The sequence below is a fragment of the Erithacus rubecula genome, assembly GCF_903797595.1.
Source record: "Erithacus rubecula genome assembly, chromosome: 10".
NCBI classification, from domain to species: Eukaryota; Metazoa; Chordata; class Aves; order Passeriformes; family Muscicapidae; genus Erithacus; species Erithacus rubecula.
The window spans coordinates 25,313,854-25,328,765 of NC_136662.1; the positions used below are offsets into that span (position 1 = coordinate 25,313,854).

General features: G+C 59.5%; 1 protein-coding gene across 6 annotated transcripts in view; it reads right to left on the reverse strand.

Annotated features, from left to right (window-relative positions):
* The window catches only part of NOS1AP (nitric oxide synthase 1 adaptor protein), a 77,955-nt gene that overhangs the window by 39,892 nt on the left and 23,151 nt on the right, over nucleotides 1-14,912 (reverse strand). The window contains exons 3-12 of one of the 6 annotated variants that reach the window (XM_079314159.1): nucleotides 14,082-14,174; nucleotides 13,660-13,733; nucleotides 12,980-13,088; nucleotides 12,328-12,469; nucleotides 11,152-11,291; nucleotides 10,512-10,679; nucleotides 8,583-8,748; nucleotides 7,962-8,108; nucleotides 2,528-2,777; nucleotides 367-2,453 (exon numbers count right to left, since the gene is read on the reverse strand). In XM_079314159.1, coding sequence (XP_079170285.1) covers nucleotides 1,961-2,453; nucleotides 2,528-2,777; nucleotides 7,962-8,108; nucleotides 8,583-8,748; nucleotides 10,512-10,679; nucleotides 11,152-11,291; nucleotides 12,328-12,469; nucleotides 12,980-13,088; nucleotides 13,660-13,733; nucleotides 14,082-14,174 — 1,782 coding nt within the window. In that variant the 3' untranslated portion in view covers nucleotides 367-1,960. Of the gene's footprint in view, nucleotides 1-366; nucleotides 2,454-2,527; nucleotides 2,778-5,305; nucleotides 8,112-8,582; nucleotides 8,749-10,511; nucleotides 10,680-11,151; nucleotides 11,292-12,327; nucleotides 12,470-12,979; nucleotides 13,089-13,659; nucleotides 13,734-14,081; nucleotides 14,175-14,912 lie in introns of those variants that run through there. The other 5 variants (XM_079314158.1, XM_079314160.1, XR_013775322.1 and 2 more) reach the window with 5 other exon arrangements.

The following is a 14,912-nucleotide window of genomic DNA, read 5'->3' on the forward strand; positions in this document are numbered from 1 at the left end:
CAGCCGGGCACGGGCGGGCTCCAGCCCCCTCAACACCCCTGGGATCCTGTCCCCTCAGCCCGGGCACAGACAGACTCCAGCCCCCTCAACACCCCCGGGATCCTGTCCCCTCAGCCCTCCCGGGGCTCGCACGCCCTCAGCCCAAACACCAGCCCGGGCTCCCGTCAGGTCCCGTCCCCTCAGCCCAGACACCAGGCAGGCTCCCCTGCCCTCAGTGCCAAGCACAGCAGGGCAGCCGCGTTCTCCACCCCGATCTCGACACCACCGAAGTCCCCCTCCGCTCCCTGGCTCCCCACCAGGGGCGTGCCTGGGTCGTGCAGGGTGTCCTCCCATCAAGGGAATGCCACACATTAGTGGGTAAAAAAAAAAAGAAAAAAAAAATTTATTGTGCAATCTGCATCTCTTGTTCCAAACCACACACATGCACCTTGATAACATAAATAGAGGAACTGGACCGGCTGTGAGTGACAACTCTTCATTAAGGGGAAGGTTCCCTTGGTATCACAGTGATGGAAGATGCTGGATCTTCAGAGAGGGGCTACAAGTCCTGATTTCCATCAACAGCTACACTGCAGTGCAGACCTGGGCAGCACACACACACACACCCTGTATCTGAGAGTGGAGGTGGCCATTAACAGCATGATCACATTGTCACAGGGCATGGACACCTCAGCACTGAACACGGGCTGTGTGCAGCTCTGCATCCCTTCACTCTTAAACAGGGCTTCCCCAGAGCCAAGAGCTGCAGGGCCCAGCGCCAGCACAGCATCACCACACCAACAGCAAGGACATGGGCGGCTGCTCCCAGGGCAACAGAATCCACGCTCACAGCTTCCTTCCTTCAGTGGGACAGCGTGGCTTTGGGTGGTGGAAGTCATTTCTTCAGCCCAACCACCCTGCTTGGCCCACAAGGAGCTATGAGCAGGCCCATCCACGAGCTCCCGGGCTCCTCCAACCCAACCCAGAGCTTTGGAGCTTTTCCTCTGAAAACCACCTTTGTGGTGAGGATGCACATAAAAGCTCTAAGCAAAAAGTTCCATCTCACAGCTGCTTTCTTGCATTGGCACAGGTGTCCTGTAATCCATGGTGAAATACTCATCCAGCAGTATCAGAGGACCACATGGCTTTGTGTGTCCCCATCTGGCAGAGGCTACCGTCCCAGGAAATAAAGGGGAGCAGTGACACTGGCCCAGAACTGCTTGGACAGTTCTGTCCATGGTGGCTGGGACGAGACCAGGAAACAAGCAGGAGCTGGAAGGGGGTCTCACAGAGAGCTCAGCTCCCTGCCAGAGCCCACTGGCCAGCAGCTGGGTAGTCTCAGGTGCCCAGGTCTCCTGCATCTGGGGCTCCACTGCAAGGAGATGGCACTCAGCACAGAAACACCATGAGGCCAGCACCTGGAAAAGGCCCTGGGCATATCTGCAGTCCTGGCTCACTGGCACCAGGCACTAGGGCTGGGTGAGCCTGCTGGTACCCCAGGATGGGGTATCTCAGCAAACACAGGGCAGAAACTGGAAATCCTCTGAACCAAGGCAGCCAGTGCAGATACGGGAAGTGTGTAGCGCTTGTGGGATGCTCACAGGATCCCACACTTCAGCAGAGCCGGTGGGTTGGGGGCAGGCTGGCACTTCTACCCCCTTGATCCCCAGTTCAGCAAGGCTCCTGGCTGCAGACAGGGTGGCAGTGGCACTGTGGCACGACAGGAGTTTGGCACTGGCCAGGGTGAATAAACCCAGAATGGGGCTGCAGAAGCCATGGCAGGACAGGCTGTGCCCCTCCTGGGAATTTGGGGAGAAGCAGATTGTCATGGCTCCTCAGAGCCCACATTGGGCAGCAATGGTTCTTTCCACCCCGAGGCTTCTCCCTTTGCAAAACAGTCACTCCCAAAAAGGCAAGCGGCAGAGAGAGACAAGTCGGGGAGAGCCAGCCCCTATGGTGCCCCTGTCACAGCTACCCACTGCTACTCAAAGGACAGTAGGTCGGGATGGGCCCCCTCCACCTCCCAGCCAGGGCTGCGTGGCTCTGGCTGCCCTGTGCTCCCTGCTGGCTCGTGCTCCAGCCCTGCTCTCCATGAGGCCTTCTCTGTGCTGGCTGATATCTCAGTGGCCCTCTCACCCACTTGCCACTGGCTTTCCCGGCTGCCTTTATGGATGAGGTCGGGCACGGGTAAGGCACTGGTCGGCTGGTCCCCGCTGGGCTCTGGGGTGCCCATCATGCTGGGGACCCCAGGGCATTCTGGAGGAGACGGGTCCCCCATGCCCAGCTGCTCCTCTGTGGGGTCAGGGTGGGCTGTGGGTGGCTCGGGAGGCTCCTCAGTGCCACTCCTCGTGCTGGTCCCCTCCGGCTGCGGAGCGATGAGCATGTCCTGGGGGGTCTTCAGGGCGCGCGGCGTCCGCTTCTTGGTGATGGGGGGCGGGGGTTCCAGCCGGGGAAAGGCATCCAGCCCCACAGCCCTGCAAGCACAGAGGCACAGTTCATACAGCCCGTCCCAATGAGCCCAGCGGAGTGCACGCTGCGGGACACTCACCCATCCTCAGCAGCCGGCTCTCCTGCCCCCAGCACAGCCCCCGCGCTGGCGTTCACCTCCATGGCTCCCAGGCCGGCCGGCTCCCTGCGGCGCAGCAGGTCGCTCACCCTGGCGCCCACGGCCTTGCCCAGGTTGCGGAGGTGCTGGCTGCCCGCGGGCCGGCAGGGCGGGGCCGCGCCGCCCGCCGCGCCGGGCACCGGCTGCGCCCGCGGCGGCACCGCGCTGGCGTTCTCAAACAGGCTCTGGTCCACTGCAGGGGAAAGGCACAGACAGCGTGAGAGCCGGGCTGCAGCGGGGAGCCCAGCGGGGCTGCTGAACACCGTTCTGGGGACAGTTCTGGGAGGATGTTCCCCATGCCAGGCTCCACAGGGCACTGCATGCACAGGGGACCAGCAAGCCCAGGGCTCCATGTTGGCACTGCCAACACACTGAGAGCTTCTCTCACCTGACAGCAAGCGACTGGGGAAGCAGGTTGTGGAAAAAGAGAGAGCAAGCATTTACCAGGAAAGAGGCCTGTCCCTTCCACACTGCCAGGTGAGGGGTGCTGCCCACCCCCTGCTCAAGCCTGTCATGCTGCCTGAAGGGATGGGATCACATAGGGGTCCCTTGTCAGCTACACCCTGGTAAAGCCACAGCACCTTCTCTTGGGGCACCCACAAGGCGAGCTCTGCACTGCCCATCCCACCATGGCTCAGCTCAGCTCAGCTCAGCTCAGCTCAGCTCAGCTCAGCTCAGCCAGGCTGGTCTCTGGGTCGCTAGGTGCTCACACCCCACCTCTGAGCTACCCTGGCTTCTCCACCGTATCTTCTGAGCAAGAGTCCTTCAGCTGTGGGGGTACCCCCAGGAGTGCCAGCTCACACCCCTGTGACTGCCTTCATGTCAGTGTGGGTATGTGATGGCTCCAGCCAGTTCTGGGTGACCCTAGTGCTGTTCTGGGGCCTCACTGCCCATCAGCATCCTCTGCTCAACTCTACCTCTGCATCCCAGGGGCACACACTGGAACAGAGACAACCACCTCCACATCCCATGGCACAGGCAGAGAGGAAGGGTTCCCAGCACTGCCCCAGCCTTATGGTGGGCTGGGCTCTTACAGGGACCCCCAGCTCACTGCAGGCCCTTTCCTCTGCATTCTGGGGCCCCACAGTCCTGCTGAGCAGTGAGCTCCCTGCCTGCACCTGCAACATCTACCTGGGGTTCATCCTACAGCTGTTCATCTGCACCAAGAGCCACCCAGCAGTGCCTGAGCAACCTCTCCTGCAGCTCTCGGGAGTGTGAGCCACCTGACAACCTCTTGGACAGCTCTCTTCTGGCTCCTCAGATGACTTCCAGCCCCTGAGAGGGACAGGCTGGCCAGCAGCACAGCCGGATCATGGTCCAGGACAAACTCACTGCTTCCAAGTGCCAGCCTGTGCTCCAGCATGGCAACCAGTGCATGTGTGCTGCCCCATCATCCCCACACCATGGCTGCTCAACACCCAGATCCAGCACAGCACCAGCAGGGCCAGAGAGCAGGAGCTCCAGGCACAGGGGGCTCCAGTGCCTTGGGTGTCCCTGCAGCCCCCCGGTGTCCCTGCAACTTCCAAGTGTCCCTGCAGCCCCCCCCCCCGGTGTCCCTGCAACCCCCAAGTGTCCCTCCATCCCCCAGGTGTCCCCGCAGCCCCCAAGTGTCCATGCAGCCCCCCGGGTGTCTCTGCAGCCCCTCGGGTGTCCCTGCAGCCCCCCAAGTGTCCCTGCAGCCCCCCGGGTGTCCCTGCAGCCCCCCAAGTGTCCCCGCAGCACCCAGGTGTCCCTGCAGCCCCCGGGTATCCCTGCAGCCCCCCGGGTATCCCTGCAGCCCCCACGTGTCCCTCCATCCCCCAGGTGTCCCTGCAGCCCCCGTGTATCCCTGCAGCCCCTAGTGTGTCCCTGCAGCCCCTCGGGTGTCCCTGCAGCCCCTCGGGTGTCCCTGCAGCCCCCCAAGTGTCCCCGCAGCCCCCAGGTGTCCCTGCAGATCCCAGGTGTCCCTGCAGCCCCCAAGTGTCCCTCCATCCCCCAGGTGTCCCCGCAGCCCCCCAAATGTCCCTGCAGCCCCCGGGTGTCCCTGCAGCCCCCAGGTGTCCCTCCATCCCCCAGGTGTCCCTGCAGCCCCCCGGTTGTCCCTCCATCCCCCAAGTGTCCCTGCAGCCCCTCGGGTGTCCCTGCGGCCCCCCGGTTGTCCCTTCATCCCCAGGTGTCCCTGCAGCCCCCCCGGTTGTCCCTCCATCCCCCAAGTGTCCCTGCAGCCCCTCGGGTGTCCCTGCGGCCCCCCGGTTGTCCCTTCATCCCCAGGTGTCCCTGCAGCCTCCCGGGTGTCCCTGCAGCCCCAGCATCTAGGCGGCTGCCACGGGAGGGCACTGCTCCATCACTCCTGCCAGCAGCAGAATGAATTGTTTCAGGAGCAGCCTGGACTCTGCTTTTGTCTACACTACACTTCTGCCACCCTTTAAGAAAGGCTCTTCCCTACTTTTCCTTCTCCAGCAGTCCAAAATTTCCCGAGCCCCTCGAAGTGCTGATTAGCATCTCTGCATCTGCATTGGGAGCTCTGCAGCTGCCAGGAACTCCCTGGCACCCTGCAGCTGTTGGATCAGGGTGTACTGGGCACTTGCTCTCGTGAGCATCCTGTGGCTGGAGAAGAAGCTCAGGCTGGAGGGGGGCTCTGCAAGGGCAGAGGATGCCACTGCTGGTGCTGGCACTCAGCACGGAGAGGGAAGGAAGTGCAGAAAGAGAGAGCCAGTGAGAAGAAAGAGACAACAGAAAGCCTTGAGAAATAGAAAGATTTATTTAGCAAAAGCCAGTTGACTAATGACAACACCCAAGGGTTAAGTGCACTTACATGGACAGATTGGCTTCCCAGATAGATTGAGTCAACAGTTAGTAATACGACAGTTGTAGGAAAAGAAAGGACAAAAAATATAGCTATAAAACCCCTGTCAAGGTCCATAACAAAAGTGAGAGGCTAGAGAGGAGTCCTGGAGGCAGTGCTGACTTAGGAGGGGTCATTTACACTTGTACACCCATGGCACAGCACGAGGCTGGCAGGATCCCACCCAGCCTGTGGGGCCCCTGCCACTGTCCCCTGTGGGCAGAGCGTGGGGCAGGAGCCTGAGGCTGCAGCTGCTCCTGCCAGCCCTGCAGGAGCTGGGACACAGCCTGGGCTCTGTGTGTGGGATGGCACACAGCTCTGTGTGGCAGCTGGGATGGACCCCAGCAGTGGCTCAGGAGATGGCTCCCCCCACCTGCTTCCTGAGAAGAGATTCTGGGATGCTGCTGTTCCTCTCAGGCTCCCCCTCTACCTGCCCTGTGTGTTCAGCTGTCCTTTCCCCTGAATGATCAGCCTGCCCACATGGAAACCCCTGCCCAAGCTCCAGCAGCCCTGCCCTGCCCTCTAAGCGCCATGCCTTGTGCGTGCTGCCATGCCCACGTCCTCCTCCTAGCTGGAGCAGCCTTGCCTTTACCTTCAACTGCTGCAAGCTGGCAGTGGGATGCTGGGTCCCCAGCAGAGGGGCTGGCACAGCTGTCCCCACAGCCATGTGGAGGCAGTGGTGCCCAGAGGACAGGAGCACCATGTACCAAACAGCACCCTCTCACACTCTGCCTGCTGTGGGGCTGCTGCACAGCTCCCCTGGACACCAGGGCACTGCTGGGGACACTGAAACATGTCCTTCTTTCCTCTCCACTAGACCCTCTAACCTCCTCAGGTCCATCCAGTCCTGTCATGTGGTGGAGGGTGCATAGCTCAGCTCATGCTGACCCGGGGGTCTCATCCACACATCACTCCTCAGCAGCCCTCAGTCCCAAGGGGACCAGGGCAGAGAGGAGTGATGGACCTTCCTCAGCAGCCAGGCTAAGCCCTGGAGGAGAACAAGAGGTGGTGTCAGCCAGGGGTTATTGCAGGCAGATTGAGCAGAGACAGAGCTGGCAAAGGTGAGAGCAGCACGGAAGCAACAAAGCAAAGCAGAAGCAGGACAAGAGGGAGGATGGGAGGAAGGTAACTGTGTCAAATCCCCACCTCATCAAAGGCTTCCATGTGAAGCAGGGTGGACAACAGGACTTTGGTTCATACCGCTTCAACCATGGCCTCTTAGAGGCTCAGCACCAGGCAGGTGATAAAAGTGTTTGCAGAAAAGGAACAAGCTCTGGGTCCCTTGGAGGCCCCCACAGATGGCTTCCAGCTGTAAGTGTCTCAAGGGCTGGTGGAGAACCCTGAGATCTCGGATTCACTTTTCCAGAGGGTGCAAACCAGAGGTGTGATGATGCACCCCTGCAGACACCAGCAGTTCACTCCCCATCGAGTGTGCTCATCCCTGAAATTGCCAATGCCAGCACTGCAGTTCCCAGCCTTGGTCTGGGGCAAAACAACTGCTCAGAAATGGGAGGGTTTGTCCATAAAGCAAAGCAGGGAGTTTGTGATGATGGGAACTGCTTGAAAATGTGACTTGAGAGTACAAGGGACACTTTGAAACCTGACAGCTGGGCCAAGGAGCCATTGGATGATGAGGGGGAGGACAGTCCACAGCTTGGTGCTGCATGCCCTGGCTCGCTGCTCCACACTGCACTGTGCCTTCCTCTCTGCTCTACAGCCTGGCAGAGGAGCGGGCTCCACCTGCCTTGGAACGGATAAACCCTGTCCTGGAAGTGCCACATCCTCCTGCCAGCAACTGCCTGCGCCAGGCCAGCCTGAGCAACCTCATCTCACGCCTTCAGATCCTTTCCAGGCTCATCCCCACTGTCCCTCAATGCCTCACATCTCACTCACAGACCCACTCTGACAGTGCACCGTCACCAACCCTCACCTAGAACAGCCCTGCTATTGTCCCCACCTGCCCAGCACATAGCCAGCCAGACCAGCTGCTCCGTCCTTGCTCACCACCTTGGAGCTGCCCCTCACTGTCCTAGACTGCTCTCCATTCCCCAGGAGAACCCTTCCTCTGCCTTACTGCTTCCCCAGCAGCAGCAGAAATGCCTTGCCTCTTCCTGACCTTGACACACAGTTTGAAGGGAGATGGGGCCGGGGGGAGCACGAGGAGCTATCAGATGCTGCAGCTCAGCACACGGCTCCATCCTCACCTCCACGCTCCCTCCTCTGCACCCCTCCCTCCCTGCCAGGGCCGTGCGGCTGCTCCAGCAGGTCCTGGCAGCTCTGCACCACTTCCTGCTGACCCCTAGACCGCGATCTCATCCTCCAGGCTGTCGCCCAGGTCCTGCCTGGGCTGCACGTGGAGCAGGCGCGGCGGCTCCTCCTGGGACCAGGAGTCGCGCTCCTCGCTCTCGTCCGTGTTGGACTCGTACTCGGAGGCGATGCCCGACTCGCGGAACTTGATGAGCTCCAGGCTGCCCAGGGCGGGCTCGGGGGCGGGCGGCCCCGCCTCGGGCAGGAAGCGGTAGCACTCCAGCTTCACCAGGCAGTCGTTCCTACCTATGGGGCTGCCCAGGGCGCTGGGGAAGGCCGGGCTGGGGCCCAGCGGCGGCGGCTGCGTGTCCTCGGGCTGCGGGGTGGTCGGGTCGCACAGCACGGGCAGCGCGTTGGAGCGGAAGGTGATCTCCAGCAGACTGTCCTGGGAGCCTGCTGCAAGAGAAGGGCACGGCTGAGAGGCACAGCTTGCCCTGGCTGTCAGCACTGGGGGACAGTTTGGGTATCAGCCTCTCCACTCTCGCTGTTTTGAGGGGCAGTTTTGGTGCTGGCCAGTTAACAATCTTCCAGCCCAGCTCCTGCAGAGAGCTGATGGCCACATCTGCTGGAGAGGAAGGTCACATTGGGCAGGTATGGAGCTGGCCTGGAGCATGCAGGCACTGGGGAAAGCAGACGTACAGCTGATGGAGGTAGATGCCTACCTGTCCATACAGCCCTCCACAAGCCCCCTCCACACTGCATGCAAGCACCCTGCTGCACACACACAAGCCAGGCCAGAAGGACACAAATATCCCTCTGAACAAAAAGACTAGAAATGCACAAAAAGCCCCGAGAAAAGCACCCACATGCAGGTCCCCCACAGCCCTGGCTAGCTGCGAGGGGACAGGAAGGGGCGGCAGCGCTTACTGGTCGTGTTCCCCGCCAGCTTCAGCTCCAGCTCCTGCACCTGTTTGACCAGCAGTGAGATGTGCTGCAGCAAGTCCTTGTTCTGGAGCAGGAGCTGGTGCACACGAGCCTGGGCCTCCAGCCGTGCTGCTGCTTCTGCTGCCAGCTGGTCCTTCAGCAGGTGCACCTGGACAGGATACAGCAGGTGAGCAGGGCACTGCTGCTCCAGGGTCGAGGGCTTTGACTCTGGCCATCCCTGCTCCTCTCCAAAAGTTCACCAGCACCCCACCCATGCTGCATGAAGTAGCATTCCCTGTGGGAACTGCAGATGGGATGGGGAGTGTGTGGGTGGTGTCACCCCAGGGCTCAGCGCTTTGTCCCCTGTCCTGCCTGATGGAGAAGCCCAAAGCACTGAGCTGTCAGTGGTGCAGTGAGCTGGGGATGAGCATGGAAAGGGCAGCACTGAGCTGTCAGTGGTGCAGTGAGCTGGGGATGAGCATGGAAAGGGCAGCACTGAGCTGTGAGTGGTGCAGTGAGCTGGGGATGTGCATGGAAAGGGCAGCACTGAGCTGTGAGTGGTGCAGTGAGCTGGGGATGTGCATGGAAAGGGCAGCACTGAGCTGTGAGTGGTGCAGTGAGCTGGGGATGAGCATGGAAAGGGCAGCCCAGGAGCAGCCAGATGGATGCAGCTCTGGATGGTGTGTGTAGGGCACATGCAGTGGAGCTGGCCCTGGAAAAGCTGTGGTTTTGGGCAGCTTTCCCAGAAGCAGGGCCCAGGCAGCAGCTCTGTCACAAGGAGGGGCTGCAGCACCATGGATGGCTCTGGGGTGTGTGCTGCCAGCTCAGCCTGGCTCTGGGAAGCAATGCCTGCAGGGAGCCCACGGGCAAGAGCAGCACTGATCTCAGCACAACTACCTCCCTGCAAACAGCTGTGTCCCCAGAACCATGCCTGGAGCTCCTGCCCAGGGCAGCTCTCTGATCTGTGTTTGAGCAAGGAGAACTCCAGAAATGTACACTGCACAAGGGAGCAGCAGTGACCTGGGGGCCACTTGGGCTCAGCACCCCTTCCTGATACCAATCTACAGCTCCTACAAATGGACTGGGACCAGGAAAGCACAGATTTACAACTAAACATAAAAAAAATTCCAAAAATAACCCAAAAACAAAAATATCCCCATCAAACACAAAAGCCTATTTACCCATGGCCTAGAAAGTGACCTTGAGGAAGAAGAGGAAGCTCTCTGTACCTGCCAAGCTGTGAGCTGCTGCTGCAGCTGCAGGGCCCCCTGCCCCCATGGGTGGGACCAGGAGGCAGTGCCAGCTGGCCCAATGTGGCCAGCAAGGTGGCACAGCAGTGCCCCTGGCAGAGCTGAGCTGAAGCACGTGAGCCTGAGAGTGACAGCAGACCAGGCAAAGGACTGGGATTTGCAACTTTCCACAAAGCCAGACCAAGAGCAAGGGGTGCAATATCTGACACTTTGGAGCCTTTTGGACTGTGAGCAACGCTACACTTGGACAGACACAAAGGATTCCCCAAGGACGCAGATCTCTCTTCCAGAGGGGAAAACAACTTGGCAGCCTGTGACCCCCAAAAGGCATGTGGGCTCTGGAGGCAGCAGCTCAGCCAGAACTGATCCACAAATACTGATTTACTGAAGCGAGAGGAGCAAAGCCAGGGGGCAGCACAGAAATGCTGCTGGAGCCCATAGCTCAGGCCACAAAGGAAGTTGGTGAATTGCTGCGAGCTCTGTGCAGGGTCAGGGAACAAGTAAAGCTCAGGTAATGAGCTGGATAAAGCAGCCAGAGCTGCTTCCATGAGAAATAGCTGCGTGGAGAATGAGCTGCCAGCTGCACAGCCCCGACACACCCCAGTCACATCTGGGGGCAAGCAGAGCCAAGCAGTGTGCCCCAGCCCTGCCACTGCCCCTGGGAAAGAACAGAGGGGACAACCTGTGCCACGGCCACTTGTGTCTGCTGCTGCTGCTGCTGCAGGAGCTGCTGGAGAAGCTGCATCTGGTGGTGGGCAGACAGGGGTGTTCCCAGGTCAGGCAGCTGGGCAGACGAGGGCAGCAGCATCTTGGGTGACGCCGTCAGGATATCTTCAGGGTGGAGGCAGCCCTGCAAAACACCAGTGCTGAAGGTGTGATGCCCTGGCACCCACCTCAGAGAGCCACACACGAGCTGTGGCACAGAGCAGCTGCCCAAAATACCCCGAAAAGAAGCAGCTGCATTCAAAGCTAATGCACGCTTTGAAAACAGTACATTTTTCAGTTTCAACAACAACCCCAACACTTTTGTAGAAAATTCCCAAAAAGGCATGGCAATTTCCACTGTATCAAAAAAGTCTTTTATTTTTGTGTTTTTGGTGGAGCCCAGCTCTGCCCCAAACCCTTTCCGTGCGGCTGCACAAAGCTGAGCCTCGGCACAGCTCTCTCCAGGAGCGCCCTGGGCCCCAGCCAAAGGGCAGCCCTGCAGCGGCAGACAGCTTTGATCAGGGAGCTGGGGAATGCTGCACAATCCCCTCGTGACCCCAGAGCCCTGGGGATGCACGTCACAGCCCCCAGGCAGCTGGGCTAGCAGCGGCACCCACCTCCTTGCCCACGGCGTCCAGGTCGGTGACGCCGCGGCTGAAGTCCAGGATGTCGGCGCCGGGCAGCGGCAGCTCCACGGCGTCAATGTCGGTCTCCTCGGCAGAGGCAGCTGCTCTCTCCACGCCCGAGAGGCGACAGCCTGTGGGGAAGGGTCAGGGAACAGCCTGTGGCACCCACAGTGTCCATGCCCACCTGCCACAGTGCCACCCACCCTCCGGCTACAGAGACACGGCTGCTGCTGCTTTGTGCTCACCCAGCCCAGCACACCAAACCTGGGGAACGGGCAGCCAAAAGGCCCTGATGTGGGACAAACGGGCCACCGAGAACAGAAAACACAGATAAAGCTGCAGAAAGGTAAACAAGAGATTACGGGAAAGAAAAACAAAAAACAGATGCTCTGCATTCCCCAGGGAGCTGCATATCGTGGCTGGGACATTGTGTGGAGGAAAACCAAACAATGACCGGTCCAGGGCAGCCCAGTGATTAGGTCATCAGGACAGAACTGGTCACAGAGGCAAGCAGGAAACCACAGCTCAGCCAGGCTGCTGCTGTTGGGATGTGGGGGATCCAGCCCACAGCATGGCAGGGCAGGGAACCAATACACAGATGGGCAGCAGGACCTGCCAGTGTCTCACTGGCACTGGAAGGGTTTGACTAACCTCTCCTAAAACTTCTGCCTCCCTCCAGCACAGGAGTCAAGGAGCAAAGCTGCTGCTCCCTGGGACCCTGCACAGCTCAGAGTGATGGGGCTGGACCAGCAGCCCCCAGCCAGGCATCCCTGCACCCACAGGGCTGAGAAGGAGCGGGGTCTGCAGCCTGCCTGCAGTCCTGACAGCTTTTTGGGAGACCACAAGCAGAGCAGTGTCCATTGTGGGAGCTGCAGAGAGCTGGCCCCAGAGCCTGGGGACATGAGGAAGATCTGTGCTGGGGGCCCCTGTGCGGAAGCAGCGAGGGAATGTTTGCAGTGTGTGCAGCCAAGCACGGAGCAGAGCCCCAGGCACTGCTAATGGGCTCCCAGCAAGGGCCATGTCTGAGAGACCATGGCTAACACCTCGAGAAGGCTCCTTGCTGGGCCAGATCCCAGCCTGAGCCTGGAACACAGCAGGGCAGGCTGCCGTGCAGACCCACTGCCCGGGGGTGTCAGCCTCTGTGACCCTGCCACCCCCCAGCTGTACCTGGCACATCCAGGTCATCTCCATTCCTCTCACTGTCTGCATCCTCCTGGCCATCAGCGTTCTGCTGCGTGTGCTGCAGGCTCAGCTTGTGGCACACCTCGAACGCCTGGCCCACCGTGCGCACAATCCGCATGGCCTGGCTCTGGGAGAGGAGAGGAGAGGAGAGGAGAGGAGAGGAGAGGAGAGGAGAGGAGAGGAGAGGAGAGGAGAGGAGAGGAGAGGAGAGGAGGAGGAGGAGGAGAGGAGAGGAGAGGAGAGGAGAGGAGAGGAGAGGAGAGGAGAGGAGAGGAGAGGAGAGGAGAGGAGAGGAGAGGAGAGGAGAGGAGAGGAGAGGAGAGGAGAGGAGAGGAGAGGAGAGGAGAGGAGAGGAGAGGAGAGGAGAGGAGAGGAGAGGAGAGGAGAGGAGAGGAGAGGAGAGGAGAGGAAAGGGAAAGGGAAAAGGAAAGGGAAAAGGGAAAGGGAGAGATGTAGCTTCATCTGTGCTGCCTCTGCATGGTGACCCCCCAGCCTGGCACAGCTCTCAGGGGTCTCTGTGCTGTCACAGGGTCTCAGACCCCCAGGATGCCCCAGGCTGGCAGCTCCAGTGCAGGGCCACAGGGTCCTGCCCCAGCTGCTCCACCCAGAGTGCACCAGGACAGGGTCCCATCTTTACCTTCTTCTTGGACTTGAAGACATTGCATCTGAAGACATTGCTAGACCCATCCCTGGCAATGTAGCTGAAGATCTTTAGGTCCTGGGAGTCATGAGATACATAGAATATCCTGCAAAGACAGAGTGGAAGGCAGGATATAAGTAGACACATCATCCACGTGCCCAGGAGACTGCCAAGGCCACAATCAACACTTCTCATGGCACAGGGTGCTGGCAGATGCCCAGTCTCTGCAAAAGCCCATCACAAAATTTTTTGGCACTGGTTTTACCTCAGCTGGGAAAATTTGCCTGCTGATTCAGCAGCAGCAAATATTTTACAAAGGCAGCACGGGACTTCTCTGCTCAGCTCCTGGGGACAACATCAGCAGCCCAGGAGCCCTCCAGGGATGGAGAGGAGCAAACCCCATTCCTGGCCTGCTCACAGAGCTGGATGCCTTGCCCAGCTGCCTGCCACCCCCTCCCCAGCATGGCTGGGGGCCCCTCTCACTCCAATTTGGCCTCCCCGGGACAGACACACCCTGCTCTTGGCTTTTGGGAACAAGCTGGAGGAGGAGAGCTGGCGATTTTGGGAAGCCCCACGAGCTGCCCTGCACAGGACAGCTCTCCAGTGCCCAGCTGGTGTGGTGTGGTGTGGGCAAGGGGCACATCAGAGCCATGCCAGCCTCTGCCCCACAGCCTTACCTGTAGATGGGATCATGCATGACAAGCATTTTGTTCTCGTCCCAGGCCCATTCTCTTTTCTGCAATGAAAGAAGCTGAAAATGAGTACGTCAGATGCTGTCCTTGAGAACAAGGACAGGGCAGAGAGACATACTGGGGAAGCTCTTGTCATCACAGTTGTGCTGCTGCTCCCCTGCAACCCTTTGCTGAGGGTTGGGTGCTATTGGGGACCAGCCACAGCCCCCATCACCTCCCACAGGCCCCCAGCCTCATCTGCAGCACACCAGGACTGGCTCAGCCACCCTGCAGGAACGTGACTCACACCAGGGTGACCCCAGCCCATCCCTCCCTCTCCCAGCCCACCAGGGCTTCAAGGATGCTGCAGCAGGAGGGGAAGGGTTCTGCTGCTGAGGCACTGCTGCCTAGGGATCAGTGCTGCCTACCTTCTTCTTCTTCTTCAGAATGACCTTCACACCATCCACTGACACGATGAGGTTCACTTTCTTCTTCTTGATATTCTTGGCTTTAAACTCATACTGCAGGAAATGGGAGAAAACACCTGAATGAGCCTTCCTGTGCCAGGACAGCCCCAGGGAGGGGTGAAGAGGAACAGGGACAGGTTTTCCTGGTCCCACATCAACCTGTATATCCATGCCAGGTCAGGACAAGGGGTCTTTTTGCCTTGCTCAGCATCTGGAGGAGCACACACGGAAACAATCCAGCCCCTGGATGTGGATAATGCTTTCCTCAGTTCAGGATGCTGCTGGGAATGTTAACTTGTGTTTCAGAGGTCCCTATGAAGGGCTGTGCCCACCTAGAGAGGGTCCACCACCTCCCCAGCCCTGCCAGCCCCCAGGGATCTGCAGCCTAGCTCATGGCCTTTGCTGAACTCTGGAAAATGAAATGGCATCTTGAGTTGGGTATTTTTGTGCTCAGTATAAAACTGAAGATGATTGCTGAGGATCCTGTGAACCCTTCCAGGGGAGATGGGATAATGAAATTAGAAGTCATCAGACAGGAAAAAATCCTAACAGTAACTTCCAAAGATCAGGGACTAAACACAGGGGAAAAGAATGAGATTCCCCCCAGATCCCCCAGACTGGCATTTCGAGTGTTCCAAGCAGGGAGAAGGCTGGCAGAGGAGTGGGTTGATAAAGCCACTGGGCTGATCCTGCTGTGGGATTTCTGAGGAGTCCTATGACTGCTTTGCCACATCAGGCACCTGATCTGCTGGTGCACAGCCATGGGAACAGACCCCCTGTCTGACCCCTGCA